Here is a 23,537-nt window from a genome sequence, read left to right as displayed (position 1 = left end):
CATATGGCTGATCTCTCTCTCTCGGGATCTCCCCTAGTCCGGGTTCAGAAGTTCAAATATTTGGGTCACTGGGTCACAGAAAACATGAAAGACAATGTCGACATTGATAGGGAGCGCCGGTCGTTGGCCGTTCGTTGCAATATGCTGGCTCGTAGATTCGCTCGCTGTACTGAAGCAGTTAAAATCACGCTCTTTAAATCTTTCTGCCAGTCATTCTACACGTGTAGCCTGTGGACTAATTTTTCCCAGCGGGCGTACAACGACCTGCGCGTCCAGTACAACAATACTCTTAGGATGCTGTTGGGGTTGCCGTGGAGATGCAGCGCGTCAGGCATGTTCGCCGAGGCGCGCGTGGACGGGTTCGCGGCCATAATGCGCAAACGCTGTGCCTCAATGCTGGCGCGCTTGCGATCCTCCTCCAACGGCATCCTAAGAGTTTTCACCGACAGATGGGACTCTCGTCTTCTACATAGGTGGATTACGATTCACTGTTGTTAATATGTAGTTAAAGATATGTAATTTTACTAACAATAGGTTAAGAATAAATTATTACTAACACCTATGGATGAATAATCTGAAATAAATTATTATTATTATTATTATTATTATTATTAAATATTAAAGTACAGATATAACTAGGGATTTTGTGAAAAATTCAAGTACGTACCTGTTGCCATTATTGATATAGGGCAAAAAGGCCAAAAAATCACGTTTGTTGTATGGGAGCCCCCCTTAAAAATAATTTTGTTTTATATTTAATATTTGTTGTTATAGCGGCAACAGATATATAAAAATCTGTGAAAATTTCAACTCTCTAGCTATTACCGTTCTTAAGTTACAGCCTAGAGACAGACAGACGGAGAGACGGACAGACAACGAAGTCTTAGTAATAGGGTCCCGTTTTTACCCTTTGGGTATGGAACCCTAAATACTAATCAATTTAGGAATTTAAGAGTCCATAGGCATACAGATACACTTTCGTGTTTATAATATAATATCAATAAGTCTATTATTGTAGACTGTATTCCAGAATATTAAAAGTTTACCTGGTTTTCATTTTGGTAGAGTTTGACAGAGATCTGAAGCAAAATATATTTTACCCTAAAACTAAGCCAATAAGCCGTCGCGTCGTTTTATTTTGTTTGCACACTTGGCAGGTAAAACCGTATTAAGGGGGCGACCAAACCTGAAGTGTCGATTTTATCATTCATTTTTATACTTGAAAATGAGCCCCGAATTGTTTCATTTCCTAAAATTAGATACTACATTATATTTCCGAGAATTCGATCTGAGCAAAAACACGATGTCTTAAAATTTTCTCGATAGAAAAAAATCACAAAGATGCATCTAATTTTCACGAATTTTTCATTTATTGTCATAACCGTGCATTGAACTAAGTTAATATTTTAACAAATTGTATAAAACTCTATCATTGAGAGATCAACCTAGCGGATTTTTAAAATGTTGTATATTTATCGAGTTATTGAGAAAAAACTAATTTGGCGATGAATCCGCGTCGTCCTTTTTTACCTGGCATATGAAAGACGGGCGTGAGTGTGAAGAGAGAAGGATGATGTTTGATTTTTGGGGTTAGTCGCCCTCTTAAGGGTTTTCTCACATTAATTTCCTTATTTTGGTAAAGTAAATCTTTTTAGATATTTTTTATCTCTTTGGAACATATTTAATTTTAAGGACACAGAAAAGACATCAGAGTTTTATTTTGAATTGACCTAAAAGTAACAAAATGTAAAATATTATTATGGCCAAAATGTTAAAGTCATTCCCAATTTAGGCACCACTGTTTGTTATCCGTAAGGGTTGATTCAGACCGCAACGCGACGCGTAGATGCATTTCATTAGTAATTAGTATGGATTTGACAGATTCGCAAGACGTCTGACGCAATTGAAATCTGTCAAATTAAGAAATGCATCTACGCGTCGCGTTCCGGTCTGAATCACCCTAAGACCGTCACTCAACGAAACATTAGTTTGTTTATATCACGATAAGTGTATATTTTACCAAAATAAAATACTAGTTACTTAGGAAAACTTAACATTTAAATCAAATCAACGATTAGACAGACAAACATTAAATATAGGCATATACTTGATATTATATTAGCTGTAGGTAATATATTTTAGCCTCGAATTTTTCCTTTAGTAATTATTGTCATAGACTTTCACATCACAAAATACCTATTTTTCTTTTATTAAACATGAAATGTGTATCAACTATCAGGTATTCCGTTATTTCACAAACAAACCTATGAATAGCTGGTAAATATGGGGTATTTGACTTTAACGTGGTCTCCCATCACACAGTAATGCCGGACGAACCGGAATTTCTGGACTAGACCAGTCCCGTTACTATTTATTAATTTAGTGTTAATCTTGTTAGACTTGCCTTGGATTTTAGCTTTTCGCGCTATAATTTATAAATGGACAGATTGAAAAGTAATTTCACTGACACTAAATTCACTGAAATATGAAAATAATATTTCGTGATAAAACTAGGTAACCTAAAACAGGCGGGAACAGTAATGTAATTTCGTTCCTTTAAAGTTTAAACAATTTATATTTTTTTGTTATATTACATAATTCTTGAACGTCAAATTCGACATTAAATTAAAATTCAATAAAGATTCAATTACGTAAATAAATTATTGAGAAATAAAGGTTTGTTTACGCTCATGTTGGGTTTGTTGAATAATAGCCTGGTTTCATATTGAGTTCCGTCCCACGGGTTATGAGAGTAAAGGAATAGAGAGTGATCTTGTGTACTGCGCACACTGCCTGGTTTCAATGAAACCGGCCACCGCGCCGTCACCGAAACCGTTGTGGGAGCCATTATTGTTATTGTTGAATATCAGTCCACAAATTACGTAAGGTTTAAGGGGGGTCTCGGTAAATTTCACGTAATTTTTTTTCTCATTACTTATTACAAAAAATATAATTTTTTGCAATGATTTTATAATATGATATCATTGCTATTTTGGTCCATTTCATCCGGATTATGCGTATGCTTAAGATTTAATCGTAAGCGTAAATCGTAAATCGATTAAGGTTAATCGTTTTACGATTTCGTTCGAAAGAAAATAATTTCATTTATACCTACTTTGACGTTATACATCTACTGACTGTCAAACAATCCAACGCATTTGAGATGAGATTCTCACGTGAGATTGGGGGATGGGGAAGGGGGTTGAATGAAAACACCTCACATAATTTATGGACGCCCACTTAGTTTAGAAAAGATAATAAATAAGTCCTAGATTTTTTCTCGCTTTTTTCATACTAAGGTCTGAAAAAGCTCTTAACAAATAGATGACAAAACTTTTATTAACGTACCATCACACAAAACTCAAAAGGTGGCTGTACGTCCTACTGAGTGTATGTAGTTCAGGCCTAATGTTTAGATGAACCCTCGTGTGAATGCGGCCTTTAGACATAATCTTGTAAGCGTTTTATCTCATCAACTTATCCGGAGCTGTACGTGGAGAAAGTAAGGCTTAATAACAGTAGGTAAGTTGTCTAAAACGCCGACGCACGAGGAATATATTCGTTGAGTTCGGGCTACGGAGCTTAACAAAACCAATTTCGAGAGTGTATCCTGTCTAGTCGGTCAAGTTTTGTTACGTAGGGGATATATCTAGAAATTTCGATCATATCTGGATCTCTACATAGTACTTACAGACATTGAAAATAAGGTTTTCTGTTAAAAGATACTGAGTACCTAAAATTTGTTTTAATTATGTATTATAAATTATGTTGTTTTAAGTTGTTAAGATTTAAATAGATATCCATTCTTACGAGCAGCTTCTATATCTGAGCTTAATTTCATCTTAATTAGTAAAGCCAATTGATATTGTCAATAATAATAATTATTATTGTTGCAATCAAATCGTTCCTCTTTATATTAATAATACCGAATATGTATAGTTTAGACAACTACTATAGAGTATATCTTAAAGTTAAAGTCTTAAATCTTGACTGTCTGTGACGTCACACTCTATAAACATGTAGAGGTACTTATAAACCATTATATTTAATTCTCACGTCTGAAACCTGAGTATTTGGAAACCGTTACATTATGTAGTACATTGAGTTCATATTTACGTATTGTGAGAGGAACGTAAGAACGCTGTCCCACATAATATTATCTTTTGTCGCCGAAACCTCAATTATTCGTCACTGTTTTCCATCAACAATTTGACGGCCTTGGAAGTTAGAACTGTCATAACTGTATCTTGTGTCTCAAATGATGTCTCGACTCTGTAAAATACAGATTGATTTGGGTTTGTGGCTTTTAAATTGAATTTTTTTTTCACAAAAATGTATTTATTCTATGAACCTAAATATAAATGTTATTAAAATTACACACGTGTTAATATAGAAACGCTTTCAATTATTTTGTTTAGTATCATCACCATCTTAACGTTTGAATTTTAATGTCTCTGCTCTCTATGGTTTGGAGTAGGACTCGGGTCCCTCTTTATTTGAGGACTAGTGGTAACTTTTTGTTTACAATTATCACTCTAGTTCACACTTAATGCGTAAGAGTATTCAATACTTCATTTCTTGTTACAGTTGGTGCAATGTGAGTGTGTATAACACAGACGATGCACTAGCGCTTCACGATGCACACGATGGACACGCTGGGCTACGGACACAAGAAGTACCGGCCCCCCCTCTCCCCCACCAGCTTCTACCAGCCAGACTACTCGCTATACTCCAGGCATACGACTTTACGACCACAGGTAAGATTATGTGGAAACTTTTTTAAACGTGTTGTTTTTTTTTTTTTTTGGAAAAGCGTGTCGTTTCGCGCTATAATTTTTTTTATTATGAAATAAGGGGGCGCACGAGCAAACGGGTCGCCTGATGGGAAGCAACTACCGTCGCCCATGGACACTCGCAACATCAGAAGAGCTGCAGGTGCGTTGCCGGCTTTTTAAGAGGGAATACGCTCTTTTCTTGAAGGTTTTTAGGTCGTATAGGTCCGGAAATACTGCCGGTGACAGTTTGTTCCAGAGTTTTACAGTGCGCGACAGAAAGTTACGCGAATTTACGGTATTTGTCCTTATACATATGTTGACACTTCTAGTAATATTTTTTTATTTATTTTTAAAGAAGTTATGATAATTCTTTGGGCGTTTTTTGAGATCACTAGTTTTAGGATTGCGATTTGAAATCCGTTTCTATTTTTAAACAAAGAAAAATATATATTTTCAGGAACTGTTCATGCTTTAAAAGTGAATAGTGAGGTAGATATAATGTGAATACATTCTAAAGAGTGTTTCGTAAACAGTTTCCAACATTGATTGCGCGCCGTACGACTTGCACTCGAATTTCCCCATCAGTCGGCACTTCTGGAGTGCCACTGATTTTTAAGAATTCAAGGGCTACGTTAAAATTACCTTCGTGAATTTTTCGCCAAATATTTGAACGTAGAATCCGATAAGGATTTTACAAGTTAAGTTTATTTTGTGACCATTTCGTGCTTCGAATATTAATTCGACTTTGAATACTGATTGCTATCGCCAAATACCTGATATTATCAACTTAAAGCCTTATAAAACTAAATTTTCTAAAACGTATATAAATCATAACAAAATTTTAAATTATATCCTACGTTAAAATTCATTAAACTTGGCTAGGTCGTGGTCATGCGATGCAGCTTTTAAGCTCTCTGTTAATTATGTACGTAAGCTTTATAACAAAAATTTTACGTGGACGTAGTTTATCTAAACTTTTCAATACTAATTAGTTTTTCATATTAAAAGGTGGCCAAAAATTGTGTTTTTTTGTATGGGAGCCCCCCTTAATTTTTATTTTGTTTCAATATTATTATTAAATATCAAAATACACATATATTAACTATATGACTTTGAGAAAAATTCAAGTACCTACCTGTTGCCATTATTGATTAGTTTTTTTGTATGGTAGATTTATATTAATTTTATTTTGTTTTTAGTATTTGTTGTTATAGCAGCAACCGACATACATAATCTGTGAAAATTTCAACTCTCTAGCTATTACCGTTCTTGAGTTACAGCCTGGAGACAGACAGACAGACAGACGGACAGACAACTAAGTCTTAGTAATAGGGTCCCGTTTTTACCCTTTGGGTACGGAACCCTAAAAAACAACCTTTTTTTAATCTATCATGCTTGTACCGCTACGTTTGTCGAGATCCCATTACGTCGATGAATTAATTCGAATTTGGAATGGGATGAAGTGAGCCGCCCTAGGGCCCCGTTAGCCGGTATCGAGGTCAGCGATTGTTACCGAACGATCGGACTTTTTAAGGGTTAATAGATTTGAGGCTAGTAACAATGGCCTGAAGATCATTATTTCTGATCAAAAGAACTGTGAATCACTACTTTAATATTTTTTTAGGATACAAACTGATTCCGAAATCCGAAGGTTTTTGCTCGGATTTTCTTTGACATTTTCCTGTAAACACTTTTTGGCCAATGAGGTAGTCTTTAGAGATTTCTCTAAATTCTAATTCAAAATTTAATAAATTATTGTAGGAAAACATTCGACTTAAAATGTATCCCAATTTATTTTTTAGTGCCTTTGATTCAATGCGAGTTACGAACTTACGACTTACGACGAAAGTATGCGTCAAAAGGCCCGTGTCAGCTGACAGATAACATCGTGAGCGTCGGAAACGCATTCATAAAATCTCCGCCGAGAAATAATATAAATAGCTAACGGTAGTGTGAATTTGGACGATAACGGTGAATAGATAAACGTACAACCTGTTTCATTTAATATAAATATTATCGAAAGTCTAATGACCCTTATTATGATACAATAAAACGAGTTGGGAGAGGAATGAGTCTTTGAGTTTGTTTACTTGCCGTTCTAAAGTAGGACCGGATTTTCGTAGTAAAAAGTCACCTTTATTTTCCCGGGCGTTGATATTTATTATACTTGTTGATACGATAAATGGTTTATTAGCACAGGGTTTTTTTCAGATGTGTAGGTAGTAATTCACTGCACTTTGAAAAAATACCAAATTCCTTATCAATAATTTCATGTATTCGAAAAAAAAACACTTTTTGAACATCACGTATTCACGTCCACTGTTTGAAGCCTAATTAGTAATTTTGATATTTTTGTTGAGTCACTTCTCAGAATATGCTCTTCAAGTACAACAAGTCTAAAATCACTTTAATAGTATTTAAAAAAGAAACATGTAATTTACAATAATTTATTACAGAGTTGAATCAATGTACAGTGCGGAAAGAAATGAAAATATTTTTACCTATTATTTTTATTACTCTTCAAATGACTTGTAAAGCAAATTCTTCTATAATTTCTGTAATTAACTTGATAAAGCTAGTTGCTGTAACCGTTATTGAGATATTGCAGCTGCTACTATTAAATGTAGATATAATTCTTAATATAAACAATGAAAATTATTTATAATACACGACGCAGAGTAATTAAATATTTCTGGGTTGCTTGAATAGTGCTTCCTCATTATAAATCAAACCATGTTTGTTCATGAAACTGTAAAAAATCTGATACACTGTTTCCTCGTTAGTTAATAGACATCTCTTAAAATTATAAAGGTGAAGAGTTTGTTTGTATGAACGCCCTCATGTCACAAATTGACCGTTTATTTATGTCGAATCGATAAGGGGAAGGACATAGGCTACTTTTTGCTGAAAAATGTACAACTAGAATCCCTTATTTACGCGGGCTTAGCCACGCGGAACGTCTAGTAATATTATATACGTATGCTGTAATGGCATTACTATTGCAGATTGCATGGCTATCTAGATGTCGAAGCCAGCTCGTAAATCATTAAAGCTCGCCGAGCAGACGCCGTTATAATAATTCGATTCGATTACCGACCGTGACGAAAAGTATGGTTAATACTTCTGAGTAAACATATAGGTGCAGTCGGCGTGACGGCGCACGCGCATCGAAAAACCGCGAGGATGGTAATGAATAATTCACTTCCGCGTCTTAAGTATTTAATTACCGACACGTGTGTTGCTAGACCATCTCGCTATGGCTGTTCACTGTTGCGCAAACAATTCAAATACATACTTAGAGCAATCAATAACAATGGATATTTTCCTTGTATATGAATTCTTTACATATAATTGCTATGGGTGCGACATAAAATATGTTTTAATAGACATAGATTGATATACCTTGCATATAATAGCAAGATGTCCTTTGTAGAAAGATTCCATGATGACAATTGACAACTTTGTTGAAGAATTAACTTTCATCAATCGATTCAAATTTATTCGAGAAGATGTACTGTCAACTGTGTACACGTACTCGATGAGTTTTTATTTAAAAATAGCACCATCTCATTTTGAAGTTTTAATACATTTAATACATTGTTATAATACATAACAGTACAGTATTTATTGCCTTATAACATCGATGTCCAACTAATGTCCAATGAAATTGTTTACTTAACAAAATCCGTATCAAATTTTTAATCCAGTTAAAAAGCTTTTAAAAGCTTATAAGCTTTCATTTCATATGAAATATGTTTTAAACCAAATATTTAAAGTCTGCTTGATTGCTAGCGCCTAAAATATTTTTATACGCATTTTTATATTTTAACCTATTTTATGAAATACCCAGAGGTCGTAGCAACGGTTAGTCGCAGACTTAGTGGCGGCAGTTTAGACATTTGATATCCAACGGTAATACTAGTTTAGACTGTGACTAGGTACATAAAATATATGCCAGTTTTCTTTTTCTCATAAAATAATTTTGCAAACTTAATTAAAAGGAGGACGTAGAGTCGCGAAAAATATTTTATTACATTAGAAGATAATTTTAAATGACAAGTGCGTTAAAATTACGCGAAGGTTTTTATCAATATACAGTACAGTGAGACAAGCAGAGATAGGTCAGTATTCGAATTTTTCCGCTATTTGCGTCCTGGTTTTATAAATCGAATGACAGGAGATCACTAGTAGTAGACAGCAGTCTGCTGGCTGCTTAGTGCTTTAATACAAGTATAGGCCTACCAGGATCTGATGGCAAAAAGTGAGAAAAGAAATTGACTCAAAATGTTTGATCAAAATGTTTTATTCCAATTACCCCGGTATTGCTATACTGGGGCAATTGGAATAAAACATTTTGATCCTTTTTTTCCCTATAGCGGCTGATTCTGTGTGTGAAACATGCAAATATAAAAATTTATCCAATGATCGTATCGATATTTTTTGGAAATCTGCCATCAAAATTTGCCATCAGATCCTGGTAGACCTATACTTGTATTAAAGCAAGTAGCCAGCGGACTGCTGTCTGCTAAGCAAGTGATCTCCTATCATTCGATTTATATAAAACCAGGACGCAAATGACAGAAAAGACAGAAAAAAAGACAGAAAATTCGAACACTGACCAATCTCTGCTTGTCTCACTCGCGTTTGAATTGCTGTCTACCTCTCTCGTTCCCATAAATACGCGATAGCAATATTTTAAGGTGCGATATAAGATATAACTTATATATTAGTGATAGGTCAATGGACGGATTTCTTTACGTCCATCGATCGAGTTATACAATAATATCAAAATTATATCGTTCAGTATCTTAATTTAAATTTATTTTTTTATCATAAAACAGAATAATTTGAGTACTATGATTGATATTGAAATTAGCTATTATGCTCCCCCAGTTATATAATTAGGCGTAATAAAGTTCTTTGTTCTGATACAATATACACTTAGTTGCAGGCCTCACCATTGTTTATATTGATGTTTCAATAAAATAATAGTAATTAGCTAATGGTTTATTTAATGTATTGGACATGGAAGATTATAATTTAGACGATATCGACATCATATTATGAGTTTGTAGAGTACTCGTGGTGTTACGTGCGAGTCGTGCGACTAGCTAAGTGAGGACCTACTGGTAGGTAATATTTTATTACAGTAGGTTTATTGCAGTCCAATTCAGGTTTTTAGGTCCGAGTTCAATACACACTATAAGAAACCCTGTTTTTTAAGATTCAAGTTATGATATTATGTACGCAAATGTCCATACTAATATTATAAATATGCGAATAGTCTGTCTGTTACCAATTTTGCTGAAATTTATTATGGAGATACTTTGAGTCCCGGGACATAGGATATTTAGGATACCGATAACATAGGATATTTTTGTCCCGGAAAAATGTACGGTTACGGCGCGATAACCAAATTTTGGCGGCGCAAAAGAGTTGCGGACATCAGACTAGTATTCTATTTTGTATAAACTTTGTAACAGCGATGTATTCAACAACATTAGCAAGACTATACATCTACAATAATAAAATTAATATGTGGTAGAGCCGTGCTTCGGCACGAATGGGCTGGCTCGACCGGAGAAATACCACGGGCTCACAGAAAACCGGCGTGAAACAGCGCTCGCGCTGTGTTTCGACGAGTGAGTGAGTTTACCTCCCCCAATCCCCTACCCTGTTCCCTTCCCTATCCTTCCCTATTCGCTTCCTTACCCTCCCCTATTCCCTCTTAAAAGGCCGGCAACGCACCTGCAGCTCTTCTGATGTTGCGAGTGTGCATGGGCGACGGAAGTTGCTTTCCATCAGGTGACGCGTTTGCTCGTTTGCCCCTTTATTTCATAAAATAAAATAAAATACAACCACAACATTACGTTTTATCTAGACGATCAAATTGCAAATAATATTGTATCATATAGCTACCAATTAGGCCGGTATATTTCCAACCACAATAAGACGACAGAAACTAGTCGTGTAGTAATGTTACGTGCGTCGCCTTGCTCTTGGCTCGTCTTCAGTGCAACAGCCGACCATGGCCGCCGGTAAACCGGTCAACCTAGGGACTTTTTTACTTTTTTAGGGTCCCGTAGGTGCGAATGGTAATGCGATTCTTGTAAAATGATGCTGGTAATCTTATGACTTCGTCTGATAAGTTTTTTATGCTTTGTAATTTAACTAGCTACCCGCCCCGGCGTCGCACGGGTATAAAATATATAGCCACTGAAAAAATGATTAAAATCGATAGCCTATAAAATATAGCCTATAGCCTTCCTTAATAAATGGGCTATTTAACAATGAAAGAATTTTTCAAATCAGACCAGTAGTTCCTGAGATTAGCGCGTTCAAGTTAGCCCTTTAAAATAATTTTCCCCGTTTGTTTCCATATTTTCCTCTATTTCTTCGCTCCTATTAGTCTTAACGTGATAAAATATAGCCTATAGTCTTCCTCGATAAATGGGCTATCTAACACTGAAAGAATCATCAAAATCAATTGCGTAGTTTTAAAGATTAAAGGGAAGAAAGGGACATGAGGGAAGAAAAAGCGAGTTTGTTTTGTAATTTATGTGTAGATCAACTTTCGATCGAATAAAATACAGTATTAGAACGATAAATCTTATTTTAAATACACGAGACTGCTCAAACATTGAAAAAAATTTTCAAGAAATGCTAATCTTCTGTGGAATTTCGTAGAACCATTATTTAACTCGCTCGACTTCTGTTATATGTTGTATTCCTAGTTGCGATGCGAGTGTTATAGGATTCATAACAATGAGTTTCTAAAATACTAGAGTAGCAATGTCTTACAAAAGATTCTCAGAAATGCGTAACCACTTTTTTGTTCAAAAGACAATGTCAAGTCATATATTCGTTATGTCATTATGTATGTGAGATATGCCTGCAGGCATCTTCGAAGTGGCAACGCGTTGCTACCGTAAACTTCCAATCTAGTTACGTTAGTAACATAGAATATCATTGATTCATAACGTTAATGAAAGCGTCTACGGAATGTATATTGGCAACACAGATTCAAATATTAAAGTTGGAAGTACCTACGTGTTTCTAAACTTTTATTTGGCGTGGAATGTATTGAGCTTACAATGGCGACGGATATAGCCGACGTGTATGGAAAGTATAATAAATAATTTCAATTTTGTTATGGTAACATTGTAAACAGACGAATGTTTAATTTATTATTATTTACTTTCTACAATGCATTTATAATTTCAAGTGTTCGCATTGAATTCCAGATGAGTATTTGCACAAATACAGGGTGTAACAAAAATAAGTGTTAATACTTTAGGGTGCGTACATGTTCCTTGTAGTGAGTTTATTGTGAAAGTAGCAGCGCTGAAAGACCAACATTTTTTTTACTTTTGTATGGGGAAACTCGTGACGCTCGGGCCCTTGCCCATACAAAAGTGAAAAAAAATTTTGGTCTTTCAGCGCTGCTACTTTCACAGTGAACTCTCTACAAGGAACACGTACACACCCTAAAGTATAATCACTTATTTTTGTTACACGCACGTTATTACTTTTCTTCGCGCGGTAACCGTACATTGTTTCGCGATAAAAAGTATATTTTGACCTTTCCCGGGCCTTAAAGTATATCCATGCCCAGTTAAGTCAGTTCAGCGGTTTGAGCGTAAAGAGGTAACAGACAGACAGACGGACAGACATATAGAGAGACACATTTTCGGATTTATAAAATTAGATAATAGATATACTATCTTCTTATATATATCTATAATATAAAAATGAGTCGCTGAATGTGTTGCTAAGTGCAAAACTCGAGAACGGCTGAACGGATTGGGCTAATTTTAGTCTTAAAATATTCGTAGAAGTCCAGGGAAGGTTTTTAAGTGACACGAAGTTCACCGGGACAGCTAGTATATATACATATAAATGGGTTTTCAATTGTGTTAGTAACGGTAAAACTCGAAAACGGCTGAACGGATTGGGCTGATTTTAGTCTTAAAATATTCATAGAAGTCCAGGGAAGGTTTTAAAGTGACACGAAGTTCACCGGGACAGCTAGTAATATATAAGTTTATGGAGAGTAGTAACGTTTAATAGACGTTTAGGAATATTGTACCTCAAACAGTATCTACCGACTACCAGACAATATTCGATATTCATCTGGCCGATATCTACAAAGCTTGTATTTATTTACTTTCTATATTCTTTTGATGTTCTAAAACATAGTTTAACATAGTTACAAAAACTCTATTAAAGTCTCGAAATTCCACTATTGTCACGAAAACTCTTAATATGAAGTTTAAAGTTGTGACATACAGTATACGCGCCGAAGCAACTATGCCAAAAATCATTTTCAACAGCAATAAAGTTCTAATATAAATTAAAAATATAAATCTACAGGCTCTACAGCCGAACATAGAATGACCTCCTTTTTTGGAAGTCGGTTAAAATTGATTGCTTTTCTTAACGAGCACTTGACTGTGATTCTGCAACAGCCACACGTGCGGTGACGATGATAAAATTTAGCTAACGCGAGCGCAGCAAGGAAAGTCGCCCGCAACTGTGTCAGTGGACTCCTTTCTCCTCGACGTGGACCACAAATATTTCCATTTCGATTTCAAGATATTGATTAATTATTCTCGCAAATGTAATATACCCTGATTCTACGTCCATCCAGTCCGAATTCTATCGCAGAGCAAAATAGTGATCGTCGTACTCATAAAGTCGAAGAACTAATTTTCCGAGTTTTGACCAATCAGAAATCAAAATATTGTAGACAACAAAACCACTTGGAATATACATTAGTGTTGGTCTGAAGACGAACGTAAAACGACTGAGTTTTAGAGTTTTGACCAATCCGATCGCATTTGAAGTTGATTTGACATTTAAGAAACAAGTTAAAAGTTTAATTTTAACTATGTTATGACTGCATTGAAACCATAATATTGAAGCTGCATTGGTGTCGGCATGAAGTAGCAAAATCGGTGTACGAGCAGTGTTTGCGGCCGGCGGCGACGGGTCGATCTTCTTTTGTTTATGTCTTTCTTTTGTTCCTTTTCTGGCACTTTCTTTTCTAATGGGCACGAATACTTTTCACCTTCACTATCAGCTCGTTACGAACAATTGGCACTGAAGACATTATTTTGGTTTCTCCGACGAACAAAGCTGATTATTGTCAACATCTATAATGATGTGCCTTTGAAGTCACGAATTTTTGACTGCTAAATATCTTCACGGGTTATGACGGATGACGATGATTGCAGAGCTGTCAACAGTATACTTAGTCAGTAAAACAGAATCTACGTGGATCATAGTGAAAATCCATGATCTATTTTGCCTATCCAACTAGTAATCTCCTATACGAATTTACGCCAACGTGGGAAGGCCAAATAATAGATAATTAACTAGATTTATAATCTACATCCTACTACCATCATGAAATGCAGAGGAGGAGTATAAAATTTTGGAGTTACACCGAATAAAAATCTGAATTGGAATTGCAAATTAAAAAAAAAAAGTTCTAGCGTAGGTTTATTTTCAATTGAAGCAACATTACCACAAAATTGAAACCAATTATTGTACACAGATTAGATAGTTATCGCATCTTCCAAGTGTGAAATCTCTATGTCAGTACAGGTTAGGTTCAACCAGGTGTAAGTGTTCCATTATACGTTAGTTCTGTACGCATTTAGCGCCTTAAGCCATCTAAACTTGATTAGGAATATATAGGTAGCGAATAACTTTGATTTTAATGTTCAAGAAAGAAAGCTGTACTTAATTCTTTTATATTTTGTTTAATCAAAGCTAAAGGGATAGGTTTGAGATGGTTACAATTCCGATTCCAAAATTGTGAAGCATATCCATACTAATATTATAAATGCGAAAGTGTGTCTGTCTGTCTGTTACCTCTTCACGCCCGAACCGCTGAACCGATTTGTCTGAAATTTGGAATAGAGATACTTTGAGTCCCGGGAAAGGACATAATAATATGATACTTTTTATCCCGGAAAAATGTACGGTTCCCGCGCGATAAACGAATTTTGGCGCAACCGAGTTGCGGGCGTCATCTAGTTGCATATAAGAGCAAAGATGGAGTTGATTGTTGAGCTAAATAGGACACCCATTTCTGTAATAGCTGTTTTTTTTTAAAACCAATATAAGAGTTATTGTTACCCATAACTTCAACTTTAACAGACGTACTTAGGTACAATTAAAGGCGATAGCTACCCACTTTGAACGTTCATAAAATGAAATTTCAAATTAGTGATGGCCGTTTTACGGCTGAGAAAGATATAAAGCAAATTGGTGCAATAACAAAAGCAATAAGAGGCTTTGACCGGCGCGAGTTCAACGGCTGCGGAACTAAATATATTACCGCCGATACAGCCGGGAATTAGAAACAACGGACATTCGCGACGCACTCACAGTTATTCTACCCCCGACAACATCCTTATACCGAAGACGTACGGTATATTATGCTCGAAGATTAAATCTCGGACGGTGGAACGATTTGGTTATGTTTGAAGTAATGTATGAAGCATGGCTCTCCCACGTTATTTTAATATTTTTAAGAAATTTAATTCAAGATCAATGCCTTCCTCGACCGACCGTTAGAGCAGGTCACAGGATAAGCGATTTTCAACTTAGATGTAATTACAAAAGTTCTAAGCAGTTTCATAAATTAAATACAGTATTCGTATATATTTCATTCTAGATTTTTACATTAACTACTTACCTACCTGCATGTTAGTTTATTATCATGTATTATCAGATGTCCGCCATTGGCAGGAGGACAATGGTCAGGTTATATCAAATCAATGTCAGATATCAAGACGTAATCTGACGGCTATGCTTACCTGACCAAATTAGGTCATGACTCATGCCCTCTGCCCTAATCAATTTCAATGATAATACATTTTACACTCATATATTTTGCAGTAAAAATACGGAAAACAGAAATACATTGCTTGCACATTGCATCCTTGTTTGTAAAAATAGTTTATGGTAAGAACTTTTTTCAGTAAAACATCTTACATACAAATTACCACCGGGGTAGGCCCAGGATGGACGACACATTGTGTTCGTGTTGTATATTACTCTGACCACCATGCTCACAATATATCGTAAATTCTCATTATATTTAAATTCCTTTCCTGTACATATTTACGTGAGATGATTTTTAAGACTCTTTATTTTGTTAACAAAATATTTGTGAATACACCTTGAAAATATTTTGTTACCCGAAAACTTTTTTGAGAGCCGTAAAAAATGTCTTGTAATGTACTCTTTGAAGTTTTATGCAACTCTACAAGGCTATTATTATTATTCAAGTGCCGAAAGATGTTTGTCGGCTTATTAATAAATACTAGCTATTCGACCGAGCTTTGCTCGGTATTCGATAAAACACATATTAAATGACATTTTCTAAAAATGATTCCTAGCTAGATCGATTTATCGCCCCCGAAACCCCCTATGTACTAAATTTCATGAAAATCGTTGGAGCCGATTCCGAGATTCCAATTATAAATATATGTATACAGGGTGTAACAAAAATAAGTGATAATACTTTAGGGTGTGTACGTGTTCCTTGTAGAGAGTTCACTGTGAAAGTAACAGCGCTGAAAGACCAAAATTTTTTTTCACTTTTGTATGTGGAAACTCGTGACGCTCGGGCCCTTGCCTATACAATAGTGAAAAAAAAATTCGTATTTCAGCGCTGCTATTTTCACAGTGAACTCTCTACTAGGAACACGTACACACCCTAAAGTATTATTACCTATTTTTGTTACACACTGTATATTTATAATTGGGAAGTCAAGAATTGCTCGTTTAAAGATATAAGATTATGTAATTATGTCTTTGCCTTATACATTGGAAAAGCCTTTTGCCTGCTTTTATGCCGTGTAGGTTTTAAATCTGTCAAAAAACCAATGGACACTATCTCAAAAGCCAAAATGGATGCTTAACAAAAAGCCAATAAGTTTTCAGAGGTAATCAATGTTTTATGTGTGTAGATAGTGACGTGTATAATGCATGTAATTAAGTGCTATCACTGGGCCCATTTGAGGAGAGAGCTGTTTTGACCGGCCGGCAGGTGACTGACCGAATCCTTGACCTAAAGGGTCCTCGTGATACTAATTTGGGAACAAATATGGCGCTTACCTTGAAAACTTTTAATTTAAGGTATTTTAGGCTTCATAAGCGTAATATGCACGTCTTTCAGTTCATAATACATTGTGTCTGTCTGATACCTCTTGAATTAGATCTAAATAGTGAACCGATTTAGAGCTTTTATAACTCTAGATTTTGGGTTAGTAAATTGAAGCTTAGGGCTACCCATAAAGTTAATTTCCGCTAGGTATATTAACTTTATGGGGCTACCAATAGAAAGTCACTGGCAAAGGCTTCTTAAGGCTCACGCTCAGGTTAAAACTGAATTAAAACCACCAACCTGTTTAAAGTGGCTAATCTACTATTATTCTTAGGAGTTGCTGGGCAACCAGGTGAAGCACTTTATAAACCATTATCATACCATTATATCCATGGTAATAAAGTCGAAATAATTTGCTGAGTTCGCCGTCGGTTGTACAGGGGGAGTACAAAGGGAATATCATGTACGAGATTGACGTAACGTTAATCAATCCAACTTACACAATCTCATACATTAATCATGTTAATTTTTTATTTGTATTTATATACAACTTGTTCAAGCAGATACAGCTGATACAATTCTTTGATGAGGCATTTTGTTATAAGATGACTAGCTGTTTTCCCAGTGTAAAGTTCCTAGTAATATCGTATTTAACCACCTTGAGAGGGGATTTAAAAAATTCCTTCCTTCGTGGAAGGCTTCAGCATAAGAGGAATATGTGTGCGAAATTTCAAGTTTCTAGCTTTATTTGCAGTAGGTTCTATCGTACCCCAACTCTGCCTTAAGCGAGCAGTGGAGCACCATGAGGTTTTAGTGGGTAGACCCTACCCCAGCCACACATACCTCGGTCTTTCTTGCGTAAAACAAGCTCTCAAAATCAAAATAAAAAAAATATTGTTTTTTATCTATTGAGAACACTTGCTGGCGTCAGCCGTCAGGTGACTAACAACTTGTCTTTCTTAAGATTTTTGCTTGACTTAAGATGAACGGTGACTCATATGAAAAGATAAGGAATTACCGACGCTAAGAGAAAGTAGATAGAAATCTGGGTGACTAATATTTTGGCCAAGGGCGTGCCGCACTTGAGATTCTTTAGCACAATCGCGATAGAAGCTTTGAAAGCTCCTTGGTGAGCTCTCTTCCGATTTAAGACTCCTAATGTTAGTCCCACAAAGTTCAACAATGTAAATTGTAGATTACTGTCGCTATTCAAACTACTAATCATACGACAACTTGATCGATCGTTGGCGAAAAACTAAAATCAGACGCAAATTCATCACAAAATGTTTGATTTTTGTATATTCTTTAGATGTTTACAAGAATTCCGCGGTTACATCTAAGCTATTTATTACAGAAACATAAAAAGTCGAAGCTTAATCAGAGGTAGAGCGTGGCTGACTGCTAAGCCGCGGAGCGTAACGCACGGTGCGGCGCGCGGCGCAGCGCACGGTCCCGTTACTCGACACACTGAGGCACTGGCGGCCGGCCCGGGCCCGCGGCCAACACGTACTTACATCTTATGCCCATTATAATAAGGCCTAAAAGTTGCTAAGAAACCAATGGATCTTAATGTCATAATAATAAGGCTTATAAGTCTGTGTTGTTACCGACCAATACACGTGATACTTGATAGAGCGGTTCACACGACATTCCAGAGTTTAATATGATTTTGGACATAATTTTATGAATGTAATTTATAACTTAAGCTATTATTATATTTATAATAACAATGCTGTTTTTTAGATAATCGAGCTGTGACAAATCCAGGTTGCACTTTCTACCGAAAGAACCAAGCCAAATAAGCTCTACGAAAAATCGTTTGCGGTGAAAATATTTTATTTTACTCACATTTGTACATAAAAATCTGACTTTATAAAAATATATTATTTAGATTTAACTTTACATTAATTTTCAATACATTTAAAAAATTACAAAGGGAACTCAACATTACATAATACTCTTCCTTAACTCAAATCATTACTAATTCAACTGTGTCGTGCCAGCTCCTGAATAAATGAAAACTCTTAAAAACGAGGGTATTTGAACTGTAGCGAATTTATTTTATGTATTACATAAAAACCTGTACAAAATGTTTTTGAATACGTGACAAAATTTAGCTTTATTATTGTAATAACTTTAATGACCATGTTGTAACCATCGTTAATATTATAGTGGCACATAATATAATTCAGTATGTTTTTAAAGTTTTTACAAGACTAACAACGCATTTTAACTTATCACTCTTATCAGGTACCAACCGCAACTGATTAGTTATGTTTAACGTTATTACAAACCTTTAAACATAAGTAGTCAACCTTGTCAGAATAAGCCTAGGAATTTCTAGAAACTCGAACTCTCGCATATCTAGCATCCTAATTAGTAAGTCAAGACTCAAGACTCAAGTAGCACAAACATTCTACGAATGTAACAAGGAAATGTAAATGATAGTTCAAGATCAATCTGCACAGCGCCTTTCATAATATGGAGACTTTTCCTACTTTTCTTTAGATCTTAAACGAACTTATTTGTCCAAGTGAACAATATTTTGCGAGAGCCACGTAACATAACAGTATAATTAAACTCTCTTAGGTAAAATAAAAATATTTGCATGGTGACATAAGCTATAAGATCATTTTCAATGTTGCTGGTTTTTAACCGACTCCCAAAAAGACGGATCACGCAGGTTATCATATTATGCTCGCCTGTAGATATACTCGTATATATTATTATATTTCTTTGACAAGTTTGCAAAGAGTAGGTACTTGAGTGATAAAGACGTATTGAAAGCTGATCCATTTTGTAAAAACTTACTTTAATCTTTAGTTTAAGACTTAAATATCCGTGTAGGTACTAATATTATAAACGCAACAGTGTGTCTGTTTATCTATCTGTTACCTCTTCACGCCCACACTGCTTAACCGATTTTGCTGAGCATGGAGATACTATGAGTCCCGGAAAAGGACATAGGATACTTTTCATCCCGGAAAAATGTACAGTTCCCGCGCGATAAACGTATTTTGGCGCAACGGAGTTGCGGGTCCAACTAGTATAATATATGAACGGAACCGACTCCCAAAAAGAAGGAGGTTATATATTCGGCTACGGATATTTGCGAATACGGATATTTGACGAACGCCTCCATGGTCCAGTGATTAAGAGCGCGGCTCTTGACTCGAAGGTCGTGGGTTCGATTCCCACGTTGGAAACATGTTATTTCCAAGTTTAGTTAGGACAATGCAGGCTGATCACCTGATTGTCTGACAAGTGATATGGACCATGCGTCGGATGGGCATGTAAAATGTCGGTCCTGCGCCTGATCTCTCGCCAGTCGTGTCGGTCTTCCGTCCCACTGGGTTATGACTTATGAGAGAAAAAGGAATAGAGAGTGCTATTGTGTACTGAGCACACACTTGGGCACTATAAAATTACTCCTGCATAACTGGCCTGGTTTCAATGAAACCGGCCACCGTCACCGAAACCGGTGTGGGAGTTATTAATATTATACGGATATTTTTAAATTACTAAGAAAAACGACGGATTAAAGTTCACCTGGATAACTCAGCTAGATAGGTGCTGTTTTATCCATAGCCTGGCGTCAGTTAAATATTCAACAGCACGATACCCTGGTATCCGCGACGTGCCGCTCCCATGGCGAATTCGTGACACAGAAACCGACAGTCGCACCATGAATAACGTACACTAAACGTTTCCAGAGCCAAGTTCAGACTTATTGTAGGTAAGTGTGTTATAGTTATATTGAATTTTTATAAAGACTAGAGATCGCCCAAAGGTCGAAATTGGACCTTAGTTTCAACGACATTAGGATTTCTACCTATATTTTGTTAAAAAAATATTGACTTTATCATATTTTTTTCAACTCTTGTCTCTGGGACTCAGCTGATCTCAGACTGGCCGTGTAAGCATTGTCTTATAGTATCTAAGATTCAATAAAAAACTATAATCCATTTTCAATTTGTCACCTTGTTGTCAACAGACTTCAACCATAAACAAAAGAGTATAATTCGTGTCACTAAAAAATCTGTCATTTTTCCTAGTGTGTGTGTTGTAGTGTGTGTAATGTTTTATTTGTTAAAAAATTTATGATAAAAGCATAGACATAATATATACTGTTTATATTATGTCTATGGATAAAAGCATAATTTCAAAATAATATTAGCTCGATGCACTCTTTCATCATATAAACTATAACTGTGCAAAATTTCATTCACCTACGTTTCCCCATTTTCCGTGAAAAGGGTTACAAAGTTTTTGGCTCACGTATTAATATATATAATCTTATAGAAGATTGTTGATTACATTAAATTAAATAAGATTCGAAACTATTAGACCGATTTTGATAAAATTTGACACATATAGAGTAGACCATGAAAAGTATCCTATGTCCTTCACATGGAATCATCGGGAAAAGTTTCGAGCCTTGAGAAATAAACCTATCGCGGACATCATCTACTAAAGTTAAATAATTATTTATTGTTGGCGTAGCACCCCGCTACGAAACAATTTTAAGCATAAAAATCTGCACATTGATGATATAATTTTGCTTTATTATTGTTATTGGACTTATTTATAGAAAGTTATTGATTTGTACAATGTTACTACATGTTACGATGAATGTTTGCTAAATATTTAATTCTTTACTTTATAATAGGTATAGATTGCTATAGGAACAGTTTGAAATAAAAATCCAATGGAATTTGGTAGTGATTCATCAATAGATCAATAATACCACCCAATATATTATGTAAGGTATTGTAATTTGTAATATGTAGTGTAATATGCTACAAGATTATACAGTGTGTAACAAAAATAAGTGATAATACTTTAAGGTGTGTACGTGTTCCTTGTAGAGAGTTCACTGTTAAAATAGCAGTGCTGAAAGACGATTTTTTTTCATTTTTGTATGGACAAGGGTCCGAGCGTCACGATTTTCCCCATACAAAAGTAAAAAAACAATTTTGGTCTTTCAGCGCTGCTACTTTCACAATGAACTCTCTACAAGGAACACGTACACACCCTAAAGTATTATCACTTATTTTTGTTACACCCTGTATAATACCATACTAAATTCTAATAAAGTCTAGACGAGATATCGAAGCTGCATTGTTCGTAGCACACATTAACTCATACAGTTATTGCATTGTCAATAAAATGAACCATATAATTGGAACAGTCCATCATCGCGGAATGTCGTCATTATCGGCTGTAGCGATTTTTATGGCACATTCCTCCGCAGTGACAGCTTACGGGTAGGGAGTGGGGAGTGGGCAGCAATCACAGAACCGTTGGAACTTGGACTTCCATCACCATATCCGATCTATTGTAATTATTTTCCTGCAGATGAACATTTTTTGCATAGATGAGTTACGGTAACACTGATGTTAGTTTTTCTATGATGATTCTAGATATTTTAATGTTTAGCATGCGTGAGCAAGATATTCGCATGAATAATATTATGTAACTACTCACGCATAGCATCTTATGTGCTACAGGCATGCATTACTGTATAGTGTATACTGTTAATTGTTACTTTGTTGATGCTGCTACCGTGGGGCGGGCTGCATAGTGCATTTTCCATACTTTAGGGTCTATCGCGCACCGGTCTCGCAAATGGAACCCGATTCTTAAACCTCGAATGTCGTTTTGATCACAGACTGACTAACTCGCACGGTAAAGTAGCGCGATACTAGTATTATTACGTACATACTTACACAGTACCAGCACGGTAAAGCAGCAAGTGCGTGCGCGACAGCCTGCGATCGAATCGACATTCGAGGCTCGAAAATCGCACCCCTGATCGTGGCAACTGGCAAGCCTACAAAAATTACTAACTATGTAAATCGTGTAGGCGTATGATCGATAGTTGATTTACTCTACAACTGTCAAAAATCATATCCACTCCAACAAGTGAACAAAAGCTCGCTGATGTCACCTGTATTAAGCTCAATTGAGCAATGTGAGCAAAAAACGGCCTCGTTACAACAAATGTAACGTCCCACGAGAGCAAAAACATTACAGCTCAGCTCTGATATTGACATTAACCTTGGTTAAGTTCACAGACGTCGTTACGTCGGAGTAACTAGCTTCTGCGCTCGACCTTGTCTGTGACTTCTGAAATATTGTTGAGTAAATTAACTAATAGTTTAGTATCAGCATAGGCGTACCCAGGTAGCCCATGTGTGTAGTAGTTTTGTTTAATAATTAAAAATACATTATTGCTTATAAGTACAAAGTTATAACGTGTCACAGTAGCGAATTTTTTGAATTTTAAGTAATTGATTTAAATTATAAAGCTATGAATATGTCGCAGTCAACTTGTTAAAATAGCCGTTCAATCAAACAGCTAGCAATTTGACTGAACAACGCCATTCAATCACACGTCTAGCTTTTTCATTGAATATCTCAGTCGCTCAAAACGTTCAACACTACAGCTGATCCAAAAGCAGCCGTTTGATTGAATTAGTTCAGCGCTCACCACCGCGACGCTAGGTGCGTTTTGTTTACAATATGGCGTCAACTAGCCGGTGTTTTGTGATTGTATTATGAAATTTTTCGTAAGTATACGTTAAAAGTGTTATAAAAGTGACAGAAATTATGGGGGCACATACGAGTGAATCAAA

General features: G+C 35.7%; 1 protein-coding gene across 2 annotated transcripts in view; it reads left to right on the top strand.

Moving 5' to 3' along the window:
• Positions 1-23,537, top strand: part of LOC121730124 (cell wall protein DAN4-like) — a 57,281-nt gene that overhangs the window by 16,269 nt on the left and 17,475 nt on the right. For both annotated transcript variants that reach the window (XM_042118999.1, XM_042118998.1), the window contains exon 2: positions 4,588-4,757. In XM_042118999.1, the coding sequence (XP_041974933.1) occupies positions 4,638-4,757 (120 nt within the window). In that variant the 5' untranslated portion in view covers positions 4,588-4,637. The remainder of the gene's footprint in view (positions 1-4,587; positions 4,758-23,537) is intronic.

Source organism: Aricia agestis, chromosome 9, assembly GCF_905147365.1.
Source record: "Aricia agestis chromosome 9, ilAriAges1.1, whole genome shotgun sequence".
In the NCBI taxonomy this organism is placed as follows: domain Eukaryota; kingdom Metazoa; phylum Arthropoda; class Insecta; order Lepidoptera; family Lycaenidae; genus Aricia; species Aricia agestis.
Note: the sequence above shows the minus strand (reverse complement) of the source record. Positions and strands in the feature narration are given on the sequence as shown.